The sequence below is a fragment of the Apteryx rowi genome, unplaced genomic scaffold, assembly GCF_003343035.1.
Source record: "Apteryx rowi isolate R43461 unplaced genomic scaffold, aptRow1 scaffold_0, whole genome shotgun sequence".
Taxonomy (NCBI): Eukaryota; Metazoa; Chordata; class Aves; order Apterygiformes; family Apterygidae; genus Apteryx; species Apteryx rowi.
The window spans coordinates 664,023-684,576 of NW_020447195.1; the positions used below are offsets into that span (position 1 = coordinate 664,023).

The 20,554-nt window shown below is 38.7% G+C and overlaps 1 protein-coding gene across 10 annotated transcripts in view; it reads left to right on the top strand.

Moving 5' to 3' along the window:
• LOC112973634 (ubiquinol-cytochrome-c reductase complex assembly factor 1) overlaps positions 1 to 20,554 on the top strand; it is a 62,314-nt gene that overhangs the window by 25,317 nt on the left and 16,443 nt on the right. For all 10 annotated transcript variants that reach the window (XR_003256083.1, XR_003256077.1, XR_003256103.1 and 7 more), the window contains 2 exons: positions 638 to 695; positions 7,225 to 7,333. Coding sequence is in view for 7 of the 10 variants with exons in the window: in XM_026081837.1 (XP_025937622.1) it covers positions 638 to 695; positions 7,225 to 7,333 (167 nt within the window). In the remaining 3 variants the exon portion in view is untranslated. The remainder of the gene's footprint in view (positions 1 to 637; positions 696 to 7,224; positions 7,334 to 20,554) is intronic.

The following is a 20,554-nucleotide window of genomic DNA, read 5'->3' on the forward strand; positions in this document are numbered from 1 at the left end:
TGTGAACATGCATGTGGACAGCCCATCTCTTGGAAACCCAGTGGCTATAGTAGCAGAACTAAATCTGGTAATAGTAATTGTTACTCTGGTTGATCAGTTGCTTTAATCCTAACACAGAATGGCTAGAGGCTGTGTAGGCTGATGGTGTCATGGGTTATACAGTTATGTAGTAAATCAGAACAGCTGGGTTAGACCAAAGATCCATCTAGCACAGTATCCTGTCTTTGGCAGTAGGCAACAGCACATGCTAAAGGAGGGTGTAAGAATCGGGCAAAGCATCCACTGATATTTCCCTATTATTCTTTACCGCTTTGGGACTTCCAGAGCCACATATTTGTGTTTAATTTTCCACTGTGGATTTTATTCTCTGTAAATTTTGTCCTAATGAATTCTAAACATATGTATTCTTTTGAAATCTACAGTGTCCTGTGGCTGCATGTTCAAGAGTTTAAGTATATGTGTGACAGTGAAAGCTATTTGCTTCTGATAGGTATTTACAGTTTGAGGCAAGAAATTAAATTTCTAAAATGTATTTAAGTTTTAGTTTAGTGAATTTCTGGTAGGTGCAAAAAGTGGTGAAATTCATATTAATGTTTAGTTTTGTTTTTTACTGTTTTTCCCTTCCCCTCTCCCCAAGGATGCCATATGCCTGATACTTTGAATTCATGGTTTCTAGTAGCCCAGCTTCATGTCTGGTAAGTGAAAATTAAAATAGTAATATAATTGTTTTCAGAATGAAATGCACCTTACTGTGTGAAAAAGTGGGCTCCATGGTTATTGATAACAGTGGTTGTATTTAATTTGTTAACTTTTAAATTTTAGCTGTTTTGTGTTAAAGAGCAAAAAGAAGCTAAAATCTTTTAAATCTTTAAATTCCAAAGTAATGAAATGGTCTTTGCCATGAGTTTTCCAAAAGCCTTGCTCAGCCTGGATGGAAAAATTATATATAGCTGTTTTAGGAAAAGTTTAAATTTACGTAGAAGTGGTTTAAATTGTGAGAATTTGTGGTGATTTAAGTTGCTGCTCGTCAGAAGCATTTAACAAATTATAGCACTGACATTTATGCTTGCACCTCTGAAATGTACATATGGGTTGGTGAATGCCAGCTTGGTTGCATGTAAAAATATTTAACACCTTAAGCAGGTTTTTTTCCTTTTTCATTTGTAAAATTAGTAGCCAAAAAAATCAGGTTTTCATCTAATGTTACATACTTGTAAAGGTCAGAGGGATGCACAAGGGAGTACAGGTTTGTGGGTTTTTTTAAGTGCCAGATCTTTCAGGAAACTAAAGTCCATAGATTTGCTTTCAGCTGTCCAAAGGCTAAAAGGAAGTTTGAATTGAAATATCTGCACTTAAACAATGGCCCCTTACTTCCTTGCCTGTTTTTTCCTTTCTTTTCTTTTAACTTCCCATCTCCTCAGTATATTGAAAGATGGGGCAGCTTATTTCACTGAAGAATGAATAAATTAGTAGAAGCCTTGAAATTGGAATCAGCTAATGGGATCAATTGAATCAACTAACCAATTAATGAAAAACCCTTGAGACTTGCTGTTTCTTTTTCTCACTGTTTCTTGTGGGGGAGAAAAAAGGCTTTAAAAGTCTGAATTGATAAACTAATCATTCATTTCAATATCTGAAAAACTACTGAAATAAATATTCAAAACCAAACCATTTGTAAATACCTGAGGGAAGACAGAGGGGTAACATAAATCTGCAAAGACTATGCTTTTTTTTTTTTTCCTAATGATTTTGATTTTTACTTGACAGGAAAACTTACCTTGTGATAGAAGGTTATATATCTTGACTTTGATGCTGTCTTTCATGAGAGTCTTAAAAATAAACAAGGGAACTATTATATCTAGCATGGGATAGACACAAAACTGCTAAGATCATAGCTGTATTAGAGAAGGCCAAGAGTTGCCTCTCCATGAGCCAAGGAGACAGATAACGAGGGAAACTGAAGTACTGTCATGTTTTAAGTTATGATGGACAGGTTGACAGCAATAGACTACACAAATAGGAAGGAACCAAATTCCTCTGCTTTGTTGGGCAGCAAAGAAAATTTGAACATGGAGGGTAGCACAGAAGGTTAGTTTTTCTGAGGTTTATATGCCTGGTTTCTCCATGTTCCTGGCAGCTTGACCTAAGGAGGGCTGTCATTCTGGACTGCAGATGGGAGATCCAGTTTGATGTCCCAGGACAGGGGGAAGCCCTGATAGGCTTGCTCACTTACTGGGTGCTACAGGTTTTGCTTGTGACTAAGCTCAGTGACCAGGATCCTGCCGTGGGATACTTCTGCATTCACAGTCAGGTGTACTGCTACATGCTTTCTCTCTGATTCTCTTCTTTTAATCAGTCTTGATCTGGGTAAAATGGGAAAAGAGCATTAGCGATCCTGCTAGCTCTGGCATAGTCAGGGCTGTCTTCTCTCTGTCTGAAGGCTCCAAGGCCTGTGTTTTTCCTGCTGAACCTTTTGTCTCGGAGGCAGAAACCTTCCCTGATCTGGCAGCCAGCCATCTCGCAGTGTAGATTGTGGATCGCTGTCTTTTAAAATGTTCCAATTTTCCCCTGCAAAGCAGTCTCGATCTCTTTCTGGCTTACTTGCTCCTTTGAAGTTTTAGTTTCAAGTGTCTTAGGATATCTCTTGGACCTGGAGAAGATGAGATTTTCTCTTAGTTTGGTAAAAACCCTTGCTGCTGTCATTGCCCATCATGCTCCAGTCAACTGTGTTTCTGTGTTCTTATATCCCACCTTTTATAGACTTAAGGTGCTTGTCGGAACATACCTCCTTGTGTTATGGATTCCAGTGGGTCCTCTGTTTGAATCTTTGGCTCTTGTCTCCCCTTCCTGTCTGTGATTACAGTTTTCTTCCCTGTATCTAGAAGGAAAGGGGCAGGGAATTCAGGCTCTCATGTTTAGCCTGCCCCTTACGCCAATATCTTTAAAGATAACGTTCCTTCAGATACATCCCAGTTCCTTCCCATTCAGTGCTAAAATTCTACTTAAGCTAGAAGTCATTTTATCAATATTCTTCCTTACTGTCATGCTTTTATGGGCCATTTCTGTTGCTTTGCATTTCTGATATCAGGAGGACTCCCTCTTTTTAGGAACTCTCAAGCTGTTCGTCTCAACTTTTGGATTTGTCTTTTCCCGTGCAGAGGCAGTCTAAATGGATTATTCGCTGTGTCTAGACCTGTTATGAAACTGCCTAAGTGGTGACTTTAGTGGCTGTACCAAGAAGTGTCTCAATGTAAGAACGCAGGTTGTATCATGTAGATATCTAGAGCTCCCTTCATATTTTCACCAAGCATGGTCCCATCCCTGAAGCATTTAGGATCAAAGTAGAGTGATACTACAAAACTCCTGTTCTGACGGGCTCCAAGATCTATGGTAAAACTTCAGCTGAATATTGCTTCTGATAAAGAAAATTGCATTTGAGAAAGTGTTTATCAGAGAGAGTCCAGAGGAGAACAAGAACCATCAGGTACATAGAAAACAGTTCCTGCAGGAAAAGACTTACCAGATTTCCATAGAGGAGACTGAGGGTGCTGTATCATTTTGAGATACACTATTTCAAAAGAAAGGAAATGATTTCTCTATTATTCGCAGTGCAGAGAACAGGGAGAAATAGAGTCCTGTGGGGGGGGGGGGGGGGGTAGGAACAAGTTTATCTGGAATGGCTTCAGCATTTAGTTGATCCTGCCTGGAGGTGAGAAAATGGACTAGATGATCTAAGTGCTGGCACCAGGAGAAAGGAAGACTATATAGCCAGGCTCAGATCTGTTAGCTTGTGCCCCAGCAGAGATGTGTACATGGCTGTAAATACAATAGTTAGTGAACTTGCTAGGCTGAAGCACAGGGTAACATGCAAACCCATTTAGGAAGAGTTTAGGATTCTGCTCCTTACTGTTATTCTCAGCTACCATTATTCATAAAAGTGTATATCACAACATACAGCTGGTGGCAAAGTCAATTCAGGAGCATCCTCCTCCTGTCCCCAAGTTCCTGCCCATTCATGCATGATCTAGGTTAAACAGAATAAAACAACAACCTTCTACAATTGTTGTTGATACTTTTATTGTTAAGCTAGAGTCATTTCTCTGATTTAGTATAGTATAGCCCAAGAAGTAGTTGCGCTAGGACAACTGAAGAAGCAGGAATGAGTGGCTAGGTCCAGGGAATAGCAAGAAGCTCTGAGTAGACTTTGCCTTTAGAGACAGAATGCATCATCCTTTATTGATAGCACTAGTCCACCTCACAGCAGAGTCAAACAGGGTAGCATTGATTAGTACTACCGGTGTTCAAGCCAGTCTGTTGGCGCTGGGTGGGAATACTGACACAAACAGTTATAGCTGAGGGCTGTTGTGGGAAACAGCTGCTGCTTGTCTAACAAGGGTGGAGGCATAGGTGCTTCTGTTCCTTTTCACGCATCCTTTTGTATAATTTTCTTCTAACATAATCTCCTTGCATAACTTAAATGCAGCATAAGTTATCCACCCTGACCGATGTCATGTAGACAGCTTTCTAAAGATAGGTTGGAATAATTTTACTTCTGTGGTTTGACAAAGATGAGTCAGTATTTGAATAAATTACACAACAGGTTCTGCAGTGAAACGATAAAATGTTTCACACTTGATCTAGTTAGAAGGTTTATAGTCTTTAAAGAGTCTGTGTCTTTTAAACCTCAGACGGCAGGTGTAGTAACAAACTACCAAATTTTCAAATAAACTGCAGAATTCCATGATCTCACTCGTGGTCTCATGGTGCTGCAGAACAGCTCTATGACAGCACTGTGCATCCAAACACAGAGCTGCCTTTTAGGCTTCAAGGGTAACAAGTTTTACTCTGAACACTACTCCATTCCTGCTCATCAGTGACCAATTGTAACTGTTGGTCTGTGTACTCTTTTCTCCTCCTGGTACACCACCACTGAAGACAGACTGGATGGGAACCAGCATTTATGCTCACAGGGTTTCTTGCCAAGCCACTCTTATTTTATTTTTTTTTCTTCCCCCCTGAGCTTGTGTATTCAGCAAGTAAAGTATAAAAATTCTTTTCTCAGTCCAGAATTAGTCTCCTAAACTGAGTCTTTTTCTCTCCAGCTTGCTAAGAGTGAGAAAAAGTTTGGGATACAGTCACACTTATTAATTAACTTTTTCATACAGCTCAATTATATAAATATACAAGAGGAACAAAGGTTTTAAAACTGGTGAAACTGAGACACAGAAGTTTTAAGCTGGTTGTGCATTGGTTTGTGGAAAGACTGGTAACTGGACAGCTGTCTTCTGAGTTCTGGACCACCATTTTAGCAGAAAGCTTTTTTCTGCTGTGAACAAGATGCAGGTAGATTAATTTCTTGCTACTGTCTTGCTACTCATTCTGCCGGCACTTCAACATTTTCCTTCCATTCTTTTGCTGTTGCTGTTTTTCATTTGTCCTTCCTTGCAAGACTTTCTTTCCGGTTCTTTCTCAACTGGTTTTGCAAGGTTTAACAAGTGTCTGCCCACAGTTTTTCAAGGACTGATCACTCTCTCCAGCTATCTTTCTCGTTGGAGTTTGCTGCCAAGCATTAGAACAAGTGTCAGGTTTTCTGCAAAGTGCCCAAGGCTTTCAGCATGGTGTTGTCTTGGAGCCAAGGCATCCAGCGTGCTTCAGGCAGAAAGCAGAAGTAAGAAATGAGGCAGAATATATTACAGAGAAAAACCTAGACTTTGTCGGGTACTCCAGAACTGCCTCTCGCTTGGTCAGTGGTGTTTTCAGAAGCCTTTTAGTTAAAAATCAGATTCTGGTCCAAGGGCTTTTCTCCTCTTAATTTTGGTGTTTGAGATGAATGACCCTTGTATGGGACCTGAATATATGGCTCTATTGAGAAGCAAGAATGTAGAACTAATGCTATTTTTGGTGCCTTCAGTTTGTTTTGTCTCTGTGACTCATCCTTGAGAATAAGATTTGCTTCTTTTGACAGTTAGAAATATCTTTCATTTACTAATCAGTATGCTAGATAAAATCCATCAAAAAGATCTATTTCTTTCCTTCTACAAATCAGCTCAATTGACAGTTTTCAAGTGTTTATGATTCTACCTGTTGAGCTGGCATCCACAACACACCAAATACTTTTAGTGCCTACAGGGGCACAGATCTTATTTCCACTGAAGAAATGAACAGGTATAAACATCATTTTTTACCTTTTAACTCTTCTGGTATGTTCACAATTGGTACTATGTTACTGCTTCAAAGTGGCCTGCAGCAATAAACTCTTGCTCTTGCATAAGTTATGAGAAAAAGCTTTTATGTGGGAAGTTTCCCAGCTGTAGCATGCCTCTTTGCAGAGCAGTAACTTCTTTCAGCTCCTGTGTTCGAGCACCACGCTGTCTACAATAACTCCATTGGTACAGGAGAGGCACTTCTGACTCAGGATGCAGGAGCAGGGCTGATTAGTAAGGTAGAGAACATGTGACTGGTGATGTGACTGGTGTCTTAGCTCAATGAAGGAATAGCCTGTATTTTGGTTAATGCTGCTTACAGATCTAGTAAAAGAGGCAAAATAAATGGTGGTTGTTTATCTTTTTTATACTGAACAACAGCAATGAAGTTCAAGTGTCTTAATGCTTAAAAAAAAAAAAAGTGAAACAATTCAACCTGGTATTCTCATTAAGATCCCGCAATGCACTTACAAACTTGTTAGTACTTCCAGCATGTACTGCAGGGAGGGAGTGTGCCAAATGGTTGGACATGTATCCAAAGACTCCGTAGCTGAAATAATTCAGGACATGCTAATGTAAATTCGGGCAAAGCCTGTAACTTGCTTAAGCTCTCACAACTTGACTGGTATAAACTCTTTCAGCACTTTAGTATACCAAGCTGAATTACAGCTGGTTTGTATCCTAGGACAAGACATTCATTCCTGCTCCAAAGGGTGACATGTTCTTAAGAATGTGGAATACTGATTAACTAGATTACAGTATTATCAGCTGCAGTAGAGTCCACTGACATTCTCCCATAGCTGAATTGGCTAAAATCCAGTGAGTGCAGCTCTTGAATAAAGAATAGACAAGTTTGTGACAGTTAAAGGGGGAAAAAAGGGCATTTTTTTGTATATTTTTTTCTGATCACAAAAACACTTTCTGTAAGGGACTTTTAAATGAGCTGAAGTATTTAATTTACTGTTTAAATTTGAAGGAAAATTAGAAGCTATGGATTTGCCTGGTGTTTATGTTCTTGCAGGATGTGTCTGGTACGAATGAAGCAGGAGGGTCGAGCAGGAAAATACATGTGTCGCTATATAGTTCATTGTATGTGGGAGGATGTTGAACAGCGTGGTAAGGTGATGGGGGTAAGTCATCTTTGGTGTTGATTATCTTGATTATTTTGATGATTCAGATGCTTTTGTAACTTTGTATATCTTAGAAGAAAGCCTAAGAATTAATTGGTAGCTGTGTGTGTGTTTCTTTATTAGCTTAAGCTAGTATATGTAGCTCTTACTCTTGACCATTCATACCTGGACTGACTATTTTATTGAGCCTGTGAAGTTTTTTTCTGAAACTGTACCGTGATCTGGATCAGTGCATTGATTTGACTGAAAATGATCCATTTTCCATCTGGGTTCACCAAGTCATTGCAGAAATAGTGATGCTGCTACAAGAGAGTTGGTATTAGGGGATGGGAATGTGCAGCAGGTATAGGGAGAAACATGACTGGTGCCAAACGTATAACCACAACTTAAGTAATTCCAGCAGAGCTTTGAGTTTTCTTTGCGTCTAGGACTGTTAGTAAAAGGAGGGAGAAGGGACAAAGTTTTGTACATGAGTGTAAATAATCATTAGTTAATCATTAATCATTAGTTAAGTTTTCACTTTGGCTACTTAATATATCTAGTCTTGATCACACAAGAGACATTGTAAGGAAAGGGTAGTTCATTTGAGAGTCTGAAGGAAGAGGAGGGTTGGGTCTTTTTGGCCTGTGCCATGAGCAAGGTTATGCTAGTTAGCTGTAATGGTCATTTTGGGCCTTAAAGTCATAACTGTCTGTCTCCATCCTTGCATTGGTGACAACCTTCAGAGAAGGCACTGCAGAAGCAGTGGAAGTAGGTGATAGTTTTCACAACACCAGTATCACAGTGGTGGCAGTGGACCTGGTGCAGTTGAGGATGCCCATCTCCAGGACACTCCTAGTGGGAGAAGAGGGCTAGGAAAGATTTCCTGGTAGCTCTAGAGTTCTTTTCTTGTGACAAACAAGGGAATTAACTGGTGAGTCAGGATTCGGTATGAAGTCACATTAGTAATTCAAGAGCTTTATCTCTGATTATATCTTTTATTTTGTGTGCAGTCTTAGAGTGTTGGTTCTGGTATGACTTCAGTTATTCCATCCATGATGGTGCTTCTCACCCCCCCCCCCCCCATTTGCCATGGACTTCCTCAGCTTTATTGTGTTACAGGTTGCTTTTAAGGTCATGCTCTTAATCTTCTTTTGGACTGAATCTAAATTTAGCCATCTTACAATTTCTTGCTACGTTAACAGGCAGCTCATAAGCTCATATATGGGGAAACTCTACTACCCTCATCAGATGCTGTGAGGCAGTGTGAGTAAGCTTGGACAAATTAGATAATAGTAGTACAGGGCATTCTTAATAGTACGGTTTGTTCTCAGAGGCTTTTACATTGGTTTTTCATTCTAGGAGACAGAATGATGTAAGAGCTCATGCAGCAGGTTTCAGACTGTGATGCTTTTGTGGACTGCAGATTATGCATGAGCAATTCACTGAGTAGAGGACCTGAGCACCATTCTAGAAATGTATTTTGAAGGGCAAATGGCAAACATTGCACATTATTAACTAGCTATTCTAAAATCCCTGTATTGAATTGCATTTTTCAATTTTTTTTTTCCAGTGTTTCATTGTCTTCAGGTTTTGGGTTTTACTTCCTTTTTACCATAGTTTTGGCTAAGAAAGAGATAGAAACCCGCTAAGTAGTCAAACTTCGAATGAAAAGTACCAGAGAAAGAGATTGAACAAAATAGTGTTTCTATGTTTTTGTCCTTACCTACATCTTCCATGTCACATCAGTGGCTGTTCCCTGTTTCTGTAACAACTGGAGACAGCTCAGATCCTTGTTCTGGGTGTGAACTTACATGTGCTCCTCTTGATTAAAAAAAATTCTTCAGGAGTCTTTTGACTCTGTCTGTACATACAGAGAATGCTACTTTGGAACAGAGATTCTCACAGGATTTAAAAGAAAAAGCTTTGAAATAATTTCTCTGTTCCTTTTGACACTGTTTTTTCCTTATATCAGCTAGCCTCAGATGTTTTCCTGTAGTTTTCCTTGTAGGATTTGAAGCAGTGGCAGACAGTATAGAGAAGCAAAGCTGTTTGCTACCCTTACAAATATGCAGAACTCCAAAGTGAAGCATGGTGCGAGTTTGAACTATATTGAGATGATTCAGTAAGCTTAAAAAAAAAAAAAGATAGAATTGACTGTGAGCACTTTATAAGGGGAAGCACAGGTTTTCCAGTTCTGCAAACTAAACTGTTCCATTGCTGTCAGAAATTCCCCAAAGTGTAAAAAGTGTCCTTATATATGTTTTTATCCAGTCTGGAGCTTCAAATGTTAATACATGCTTGTTATAACTGTATGGTTACTGTACAATGCAACTATAAGGAGATCTTAAGTTGGTTTGAATGCCCTTCATTTCATACCTTGTCAAGTTATACACCTTTTCAATTTATCCTTGAATTTAAATTTCCCAGGCTATCATGCTTAGTTTGTATTAATATGATTTCTATAATGCATTTTACTTTGTTACCAATATATGTTTTTGACTGTGACCTAGTCTTAACCATAGCTTTTATGTGGCAATAGCTGATGCTTAAACAAAGCCTGTACACATTTAAGGGCTTGATCCCACAAACAGTTACATCTCTGTGTATATTTAATATAGTTCAACTGCACAGAGGCCCATTGATTTTAATGAGTCTCCTTGTGAGAGAAGGTGAACTCTTGAGGTAACTGCTAACTAGACCAGGCATTAAGGGTGTGTACGAAAGCATAATGAACTCTCCTAGACTGTAAATGTGGAAATCAGGACTGTTCTCTTCCCCATAGTGTTTGCAAAGGCACAGGGCTTTCATAATCTTTTAGTGATTTTCATCTTTTAATGGTTTCTCATCTTTCAGACATTAGTTTGTCAAGAGTGATGAACTTCTCAGTCTTTTCTGGTAGTATTTATTATACTTCAGATGAAAGTAACTTATGCATTGATCTTTGAAGATGTTAGTTGTTTGTTTGCTCCTAATCATTGCTTTATTTACCTTGCTCTCTGCTGGCGATCCTGACCTAATCTACCGCTCCATCCATGCTCCTGCATGAGCACTTCCTGTTTCTGCCATGTTTATTCACTCCTCCTCGCTTCCTTTTCTCCCCCTGGCATGCATGCCCTCTAACTGAACTCATTCACATACCAGCTTTAGCAGTTACAAAGAGTTGTAAGTGGTAAATAGGTAAAGGGTACCTACCCTAGGTATTAGGTACAACTTATTAATCTTGATATATTTATCCTTAATGTTTCATTAAAATGAAGTTGAGGTAATGCTTTACCTTCACTGTCATACTCAGACACAGGGTTCGTGAGCTGATTGAAGAATATGTATAACAGCTTTTTATTTTCAAGCAATCAGTATCCACTCTACCTCCAAAAGAAGATAGTTAAATACATCAAGATAGCAATAGCAGATGAAGAGAAAATATATTAATGTTCCTCTGTTGATGATTTCAAATTTCAGAATCTGAACCTTTCTTGAAAGTAAGTCAAATGAATGGAAAATGCTGAATACTTTCTGGGTGCTGAGTTATCATCTGCATGGCTCCCATGAGATTAGGAAATTCCATTCCCTGCTTTTTGTCTCTTGCAGGTTATCAAAGGTCAATATTGGACTCTCAGGCTGGTCCCTTCCTGTATTGTTGTACAAGTGACAGCACCTGTGTGAAATTTGCTAGTTGGAGTAATTAGGTTAATGTGTTGACAGGAAGAACTGCAGTTCTTCAATGCAATTTCATATCTAGCAATATTTAAAACGCTTGATGCAGAAAATGGACATTATATTCCTGAACTGATATCGATGGTTTATTAGAATATGCTATCTGCTCTTAAATATACAGGTTAATCGGAGCAGAAAGTGATGGAATGTAAGGCATTTTAACTACTAATTTACATCAGCTCTGACTCTATTTGGATTTTGTATTATTTCAAAAACTGGTTGTTAAAATTGCTGAAATCTAAATCTCAGCTACAAAGTTTTGGGACCTGTTAGCCTGAGCTCCTTCAGCACTCCTGAATGTCGGCAAGAGTCAGAAACCAAAACTTGACGCAGCTGTAAAAACACACAGAGAGCCTGTGGCCTCAGCAAATTCTACCAGTACAGGCATATTTCAGATATAAATTTTACTCTGCTGTCCCTAGTACTAATGAAGTCAGTTTCTTTTGGTGGGTTTGCAGCCAGGTGTGTCCAGTTCTGTGGCTAACCAGTGCTCTTTACTTAATTTTTCCACTAGTGACATTTCTATCAAACGTCAAAAACAAACAGAAAAATTGGCTTGATGCAATGGCACAAAGTGTTAATAGTAACATTAGGCTGGGTAAAAGACTTCCTTTCGATCCTGCTTTGCCAGAGATCTCCACCTTGTGGCTTACAGTGAATAGATTTATACTATCCAAACTGGCAGCTGCTTAATCGGTTTGTAAGGGGAATTCAGTCAGTACTAGAAATTGCTCCTATTTGTCTTCCTACCAGAGTTCTTCAGCAAGCTGAATATTAACCTGGCTGATCTGAATATTGTGTTTTAGCAACTGTGTGTATATAAAAGCAGGCATTGTAAGTTTGAGTGTATTTTTTTATACCTTTAGATGAAGCTGCAGTTTTGATCAGAAGGACTGTATACTCTGGGGCTCCCTGGAATGTGATTTCAGCTGATATCTCACGATAGGGATGTGATACAAAAATTTACTCATAACTCTGGATGCAAATGGGATGCTATCCTGAAAAGATGCATCAGGCTTTTTTCAAATATCTCTAACTTCTTATAGGCTCATTTTAACAATGATGTGTATTGCATTTTGCGGTGGCATTGTACTTCTGAAATGAATAAGGCTTTTTCAGTGCAGAATAATTCACTTTATAACCATACATGTTCTAAAAACTGCAAAAGAGATGATAAGAACAGGAGAGGCGGTCAAGCCCAACATGCCAAACCTGTTTTAATTTATCTTAATCCCACTTTCCTGTTTCCCACCAGACCACTCAGACCCCTCCCCCCTCCCCTCTTTTTTTTTCTTTTTTTTTCCCCCAGGAACACATCTAGGTGTCTTTTGAATTCATTTATTGGCTCTGCTGTGCATAGCACAATACAGTCTTTGTTTTACTTTTAGCCAGAGCTGTTTATATACAGTGACCATAATTTGCTCTCAGTTACATTGGTGAACATCTGAAGTAACACCATCAGAATCAATAACATGCTTCACATCAGTGTAACTGAGAGCAGAATTTAGCTCTGTAAACGTGAACCCAACTTTCTGTCTTGATACTTTCACAATTAAAAGACTTTAGATAATTAAAAATATCATCTTACCTTACACTAGCTATGTTTTGTTTTTCAAAATTTAATCTAGGAGTCAGAATTTATGTTCACATCTTATATTATTGCACTTACCTAATTTGATACACTTCAATTATAGTTATTCTTCTTGTGGAGAACAAAAAATTTGAAACTTTTTAACTATGGACTCAGAAATCATGGTCAGAATTAGACAAGTGAGATTCTAGAACAGATTTCTAAGATGAGAGGACAGGGCATAAAATTGATACAAAGATCGAGTTTCATCTTAAAATTTTATGAATTGAACTGTAGTAGGTGAGTTACCTGCAGTGGGAAGCTACTGCACTTGAAAACTCAGAGGTTCCTTTTCAGGCCTGTCTCTTAAATCTCGTGGAAGTCATGGAGGGTGGTTCTTTTTCTCTCTCAAGAAACTAGTCCATGCGTAATGGTTTAAGTTTATTGCTGCTTCTCTAGGTAGAAAAACCATGTATTGTGTTGGGAATGTAAAATACTGTGTGCCTGAAGACAAGCCGCCTTGGCACAAAAGAACGTAGGACCCATGGAAATGTACAGTGGATATTTGTCCCCTTCTAGAGGTAAAAATGTTTTGAAATCACAGTTGTAGGGTCTCTTCCTTTAGCTCTATGAAAGTAAGGCATCTAGATTAACCTAGCTGTCTCGTGTAGTGAGTTTCAAAGAGCAGTATATCCCAGTTACTTAATGCAGGTTCAAAAAGACATATTGAGCAGATTAACAGCTGCTAGGAGACGTAGTTCTTTAGTTCTTTGTGCCACCACCAGCATTCACAAGACATTTCTGTGAGACACTTAAATGCTGAAGATGCAGAAAACTAATCCTGTAGAAGAGAGGGGTTTTGTGTGTGTTTTTTTTCCCCTCTTCTTCCCCCCTCCCCCCCATTTTAACAAGATAAAGCAACCCATGTAAGGTCTGACTTTCCAGCAATGCTGGAAGCATGGAAGGGGAGAGTTGGCCGATCAACGTACACTTGAGGATAGGGTGGGTTGCCCTTTGGGAGCTGCTCATCTTTCTCCACTGGCTTGATAAGAAATCTGGTTGACTTGTTTAAACTGGATGCTTAACTTCTAAATATCCAAGGTGAGGTGAAAAGTACTCCACTGAGGATGTCTGAAAGTCTAAACAACTTCAGTCAGAAGCTTGGTAGAATCATTTACATCTAGTTATCAATACTATATTTTGAGTAGGAAAGTATGCTGGGATAGCAGCATAAACTAGGAGTTTTTTGATTCAGAGGGAAGATTCTAACATTTTATTTGTCATAAGTTCAGGAATGTATATGAATGAAAATTCAAAACGATTAACTATTAATTATGCAGTAGAGTATTTAAGTCTTATTAAAACAGCCTTTTGGAGATGTTTTTTCCCCAGAGATGCTCTGAAATCCACATATGTATCTATCTTGGCCTGAAAATTGCTACTGTCATTGAGGCCTTAACAGGAAAACTAAAAGTGCAAGTTTAGGATCAAGTTTAGTCAAACAGAACCTGAGAACCTGCTTTTAAAATTAACTTTGTGTGCTTTTTTTCTTAGAAGGTTTTGTCCGTGGTGCGGGATTGTACTTTTTTTGTCAATTAGACATTAAGTTTGACTGCTTTGCCTAATCTCAACTTTTGAGCGTCACCAAGAAATGGTTTCACAACACCATGCTCAAAATTAAAATTACATTCTGATTATATGAAGCTCTACCTGCATGTTATAGAACCTGGTATGCAAGCAGCAGAGAAATAGTGCATCAACTTTTGATCCTTTCTCAAAGAGCTCCAAAGTTCACAGCTAGTTTCCAGGAGTTTGTCATTTTATAAATGTATAAGAATATCAGGTACTGCTTCTAGGGTAGATGTAGTTTAATTTGGTTATGGGGATCCTAATAACTTAAATATACAGGAAAATGCATGTGTATGGAATTTTACCCTGAAAATACCTAGACCGTGATGAAGTCTGGAACAGATAATAGGCTGTGATATAAATTTAGCTTTACCGGGTCATGGAGTTTTGAAATGGTGGTCTTTCTCATGTTCTGTTTTTAATATAGTTGTTCTAGAATCAGAGCCCATGGAACTAACATGCCTGCCTCTCTGAAACAGGCATGTTTGGTGCATGCCAACAATACCTGGTGTTGAAATCAAGGTGTAATATATGTTTGTATTCTTTTCACTAGCCTGCCCCAATTTTCCATGGAGTCTGACATCAAAAATCAATTTAAACTTCCCAGATGTGTTGGAATCTGTTACTGTAAGGTAGTCTTCTTGGACTACTTCGTGCCTTCCTTTGGCACCTGCAAGAAGTACGCTGGAAGCTGCCTTACAGCACCTCTTCTAGAAACCTTTCTCATTATCCCCCACATTCTGAACCAATGTGGGGATTTCATGTGCCAAAATCGATTTTTACCATACAATGATTGTAGGGTTTAAGTGCTGCTCTGTGTTCCTCAAAATCTCCAGGATGTAGTTTAGTTGCCAAAATTCCAATGTTGAACAATGAAATAACTGCATAGCACAGCTGCATAATTTTTATTTTGACGGTACAGATGATGACAATAGAAATAAGGAAAACAATCCTTAGAGAACCTGCCATAATTTCCAGGCTCAGCAGAATGTTCCCTGGCCTCCTGTCAGTGCTTTGCGTATCACTTATAATGCAGTTCATGATTTGCCTACACTCAGTGCAGGGTTAAGTAATATGTTGTTATGCTAGATATTTTGGACATTTTTACAGTATCAGTTTCCTAGTCCTTGGAAGTTCTCCCCAAAATTCCTCGACTGACATCCACTGATCTGCTTGGCTTAAGTCTTTGAGAATTTGAGAGCAAGGTGTCTCATCTTGCAGATATAATTCTTTTTTTATGAACTCTAAGCTGCAGCAGTGAAAATATGACTGCACTGTTAAGTTCCTTCCTAAATACAGAAAAATATTGGAACTGATGACTTTTCTAGGTCTGAATAATCAAGATTTGCTAAAGTCGTTAGAGGTTTTATGTTGCTCCTGATGTATTTTATTCATATTGTTGCTTGTGTTTTTCACTGCCAATAGAATGTCAATGGTATCATCTGTTTCTTCTACAAAATTTGTATTTATAAATTTCCAATTCTGAATAACTTAACTTTTCCATAAACTTGTGCTGCCTGCCTATCTTGAAAGACAATAGCATAAGTATTAATTAACATTCTGATACAGTGCAGGAATGCTGAAGGTGTTTGAGATGCTGCTCATTCCCTTCCCCTTTTCTTTGTCTTTTCTTGTCTCTGGCAGACTCAATAGCACCCATGTCTTGCAGTTTTGATTAAAATGGTATGCAGCTATTCTTGGCCCTCCCAACTCCCCTGTACTCATCCAGCTTCCAAATGCTTTTTCTGGCTAAATTAAGGAATGGTTGTAAGTCCTGTATTTTGCACAAATAGGTATATTCTGGAAGTGTCTCCACAGGGCACAATATCATTGGGGTTTGTTTGATGCTTGAGATCTCTTTTCTAACTTTTATTTTGGGGGGAGGATTAATAACTTTGTTTTGTTCCTTTGTTTTGTTTCTGAAAGCAAAATGCAAGTGAGGCTTTGCATATACCATCATTGTTGAGAGGAGAGGAACAGATTCCCTTGCCACTATCATTGTTTACAAGGAGAGGAAGACAGATTTCTTACTACTGAGCAAATCTCGACTGTTTTGTCTTTGGGACAGCCAATGCATTCAAAATAATAGGATCTTCATCAAACTTCAGCAATATCTGTACAGCTGTGGAAATTACTCTTGTTCTCTCTCAGTCCTGCTATGCTGTTTGAGAAGCATGGTGCTGCTCTGTTGATTGCTTTCCTTGCTTGACTTTTTCTTCCTGTCAGGTGCATGAATGTACAAGCTTATTTCCCCATCGGTTACTTTTCTGTGTTATGTTGGCTGTTATGTTGTACTGTTTTTCTGTATGCCTAATTTGGTATTTGTAGTACATAGGCAGTTACTTAGGATCCTCTGTTCTTTGTTATAACTCGTCATACCCATTCTGAATGATTTTTTCCCCCTCCTTGGTTGTCTTTGTGTTACCCAGATGCTGGAAAAATTCACTAGAGCTTGTGTATGTTCTTCCCTTTGCAGGCTCCACACCTGCTTTCACCTTTCCCCTGTCTCAGTATATCACACACTTCTCCCACCTACCTCTTAACTTGTAATTAGTCTGGCTGCCTACCTTTTCCTTTTGCTTCTTTTTTAGTTCTCTTTCTTTCCTTGCAGCAGCCCTTCTCATAGGTCACGCTGGCACTACCAACTCTCTCCATTCCCTTCTGTTTCCCACTTGACTAGTTCTTCGTAATCATCAGTGCCAGCTGTGCCTGCTCTTCACCCCTTCCATGCTTCTCTGCTGATTCCATGGTCACACACTCTACACCAACCTCCTATTGCAAAGGTCCATAATGAAAGCTCAGGCTCCCTCTTAATGTCTGCTTGCTTGAAACCTACTCTGGCATGTTGAAGCATCTTCATGACTTTGCTTGTTTCATTTCAGATCGTTCTCTTCTTCAGTTCTTTTATTTGTCTAGCTGAGCACCTTCTTTCCCATTCTAACTCCCGGATCCATATTTACTGTTTTTAGCATTTTCCTCAGTTACTAATCTTCTTTCTGCCTTATCCTTATCTCTCTCTGGCTTAGACATCACTTACGTGTCTTCCCAAAACTGCTGCTAGGATCATCTGCATGGCTTGTCACTCACTACGGCATTTCATCTCATGACAGTCGCCACTAGTTCTTGTGATTCAGTGGCCTCCAGGGAAAACAATGTCTGTTCACTCAGGGACGTAGCAGAGCGGGGGGGTGTTTGGCAGTCTGCCCGGGTTGGCAGTCTTGATCAGCTTCTCCTGTAAGCAGCTCCATGCCATTTTAATTGTAGAACTCCTTCAAAGTCTGGTCTTAAATTCTACTGCAGACACAATGTCTTCATGTTTATAATACCCATACTGCAGTGCCTTGTAGCCTGGCTAGATAAGTGGGTTGCGCACATTTATATTTTCCTCTTTGAACTCGATTTATTTTGTTACCTTATTTTCTGACTTCCCTGGCCCATTTTATCTGTTTATAAAAACTCCCCAGCTTTATGAAGCCCTTATCTTTGACTGCTTTTGCTAACAACTTCTGCAATAAAATAAATGATAATGATCAGGAAGTGCAAATACAATGCATTCAGTATTTTCAGTGCTCTCTTTCTCTTCTTTCTTTCTCTCTCCTTTTTTCCATTTTTTTATTCCTTTAGTATGAGCAACCATACGTAATACTTTTGTGCACACCTAGATGAACTTTGTGTTTTCTGTTTATTTTCCTGTTCTGGGAAGCTCAATAGATTTTATTCTTTCTATTCTCTTGTATCTCTTCAGTTGTTATGTCTTCCTCCCCTCGGTTTCTGATCATACGCAGTGTTTGCTATTTTTGTATTGGTATTAACTAGTTAATTATCATTACACTTCTAAAAGAACATGAATGTTGCTATTTCCATATTCAAAAGGCAGGAAACAATGCAAAAGGTGAAAAGACTTGACCAACGTGACAGCATGTCTAGTCTTAGAGAGAGCAATCTCTATTTGTTGCTAGCAGATCTATTTGCCAATTCAGTTAGGCAATTTTCAACTTGGTCAGTTGACCTTCTTGTGGCCATAAGGATGACTGCACATTAAGAGGGAGATTCAGCTAAAGATATGGCTAATGTGGATAGGAAATTGGGTCAGTACAATCTTGGTTTATGTAAAATGAGTAACACTTTCATCTGGGTTGGATTTCAGAAGCCTAGGAATGGATTTCATAACTACAAATGTCTGTGCTAGACAGAAGGCTGGCAGGCCTGTGAACCAGTGGTTTTAGGGAATGTCACCTGAATTAGCAATTAATTTGTCTAGGTAGTGCTAAAAGTGCTAGCAGTTCCTTGTGTTTGTAGATGTTATATGAAAATTCAATTTTTTAAAAACAAAGGAGATGGTAGAGATTTGGTCTCTTGCCAAGAGGCCAGAACCAAGAAGCTTGAAAACAAAGTGTCCAATTCAGGGCATCCTAAATTTGCCCTGTTGTATTTCCTACTTTATTTTTCACTTGCAGAGGAGAAGGTGGCTCATATGTAAGTTTAATCTTTGTTATTCAGGAAACAGTGTAAAAGGAAATTTTTGCCTCCTTAAAATCCTTGCCCGCTCATTTAGGATCTTTTGGAAGTTTGTTTATTCACAGCAGCATCAAATCTGAATGAAATACAGAAATACGATGGAAAACTCACAGCATCTTACCATGCAGCTTTTTCATGGTTTGCTTTCCTCCTTTGCCTTTTACTTGAGGGCAGAAATAGGGTAGAGAAATAATTTTTGTTCACTTCTGAAAGGTTACAGTAATAAAGAAACTCTTGTTAACATCAGAGTATATGGCAGGCAGGAGTTTTCACAGTCTGGCATTGTTTATTTTACCAGCAATTTGGAACCTTCTGCACTCTTAAAATATTGGCAAGAAAATATTTAACTGTTAACTATTCTGTGGCATGCATGTGTTTGAAGCCCTGGGGAGGAGGAGTGCTTGGGGAAATCGGGTTTTTCTCAGCTTATGATTGAAACCAGAAGGTGCAGAATATTGGTAGAAGGTGAAAGCAATGTGACTTCAAATTATAATTTTAGACCTAATGTAGAACTGATGGGAGGATGTCAAAGAGGTCACATATGAACAGGACTGTGGTAGAAAATAGTGGGAAGTCTGATGGAGCAAACAGAAATAAGCCAGGCTGCTAGACACAACAGAAATGAATTGCAAAGTTAGATGGTGAGAGTGAGTATTTGCATTTGTCCCTGCCTCAGTCACGGGTTAAAGGTTATAGCAGTACTAGAGATCAGCATCTTGGAGCAGGCTTGTTAATTGCTCAGTAATTGTATGGGATCTAGCAATTGTCACCCCATTTGGAAATGAAATAAAATTAACTTTTTTTATGGAGAGTTTTTGTTTGTGTTTTGTTTTTCTTTTCTGTAGAGCAGATGCAGTGGTTAGTTTGGGTCTCTTGCTGTTCCTAGCCAATAGAAACTGGTTCTGGTCCCAAATTCTTGGAGAAAGCTTTTTTTTTTTTTTCCTTTCTTTCTTTTTTTTCTTTTTTTCCCCCCTTCCCTCCAGGTGAAGATGAATGGCTGGTATGAGCAGGATCATTCTTGCTAATATTTCTATATAAGGCGTAGCCTCTTCCCGTAGGATTACTAAAAGCTATGCTAAAGGCAGCATTTTCTTTCACAGTAGTTTATTTCAGTAGAAATTCTTACCAAGTCAGCAAAGGCACCTGACTGGTATCCAGGATCATCTAATGGGCTATGGTGGTCTCATTGGAAGTCACGGCAGGAAGAGATGCACAGAAGAGGCACTGATCAACATCTGCAAAGCTCAGCAGAGAGTGAATAAAACTGAACATATTTAGCAGTCATTATTCTCATGTTGGCTGAAGATCCAGTGTATCATTTCTAACAATAACCAAAGATGTTTCAGGAAAAAGTATAAGAAACAGAAGAAATGTGAACCAGTATGTCTTCTTGTATGTCTTCTCTGTGTTCACTGATGAGTAATATGAAAGTTGCATGGGGACCATCATATTTAATAGCTACTAATAGAGCAATCCCTTATGAATTTGTGTAGTCCCTTTCTGAACCCATTCATATTTTTGGCTCTTTAATGTCCTGTGACAATTATTTCCACAACTTAATTGTGTTACATGAGAAAGTACTTCTGTTTATTTTTAAAGTACTGTTGGCTTGTTTCATTGGCTTCTTTCTAGATCTTGTTTTATGAGAGTTAATGAACAGTAATTTCCTGTTCACCAACTCTGTACCACTCCTGACTTTACATTGTGTCTTCCTCCTTGTAGTCTTTTCTAAATAGAATTAGTGTTTAGTGTGTCCTCATACTGCTAATCACCTTTTTTTTTTTTCTCGGTTTTCTAGTTTCTGTATC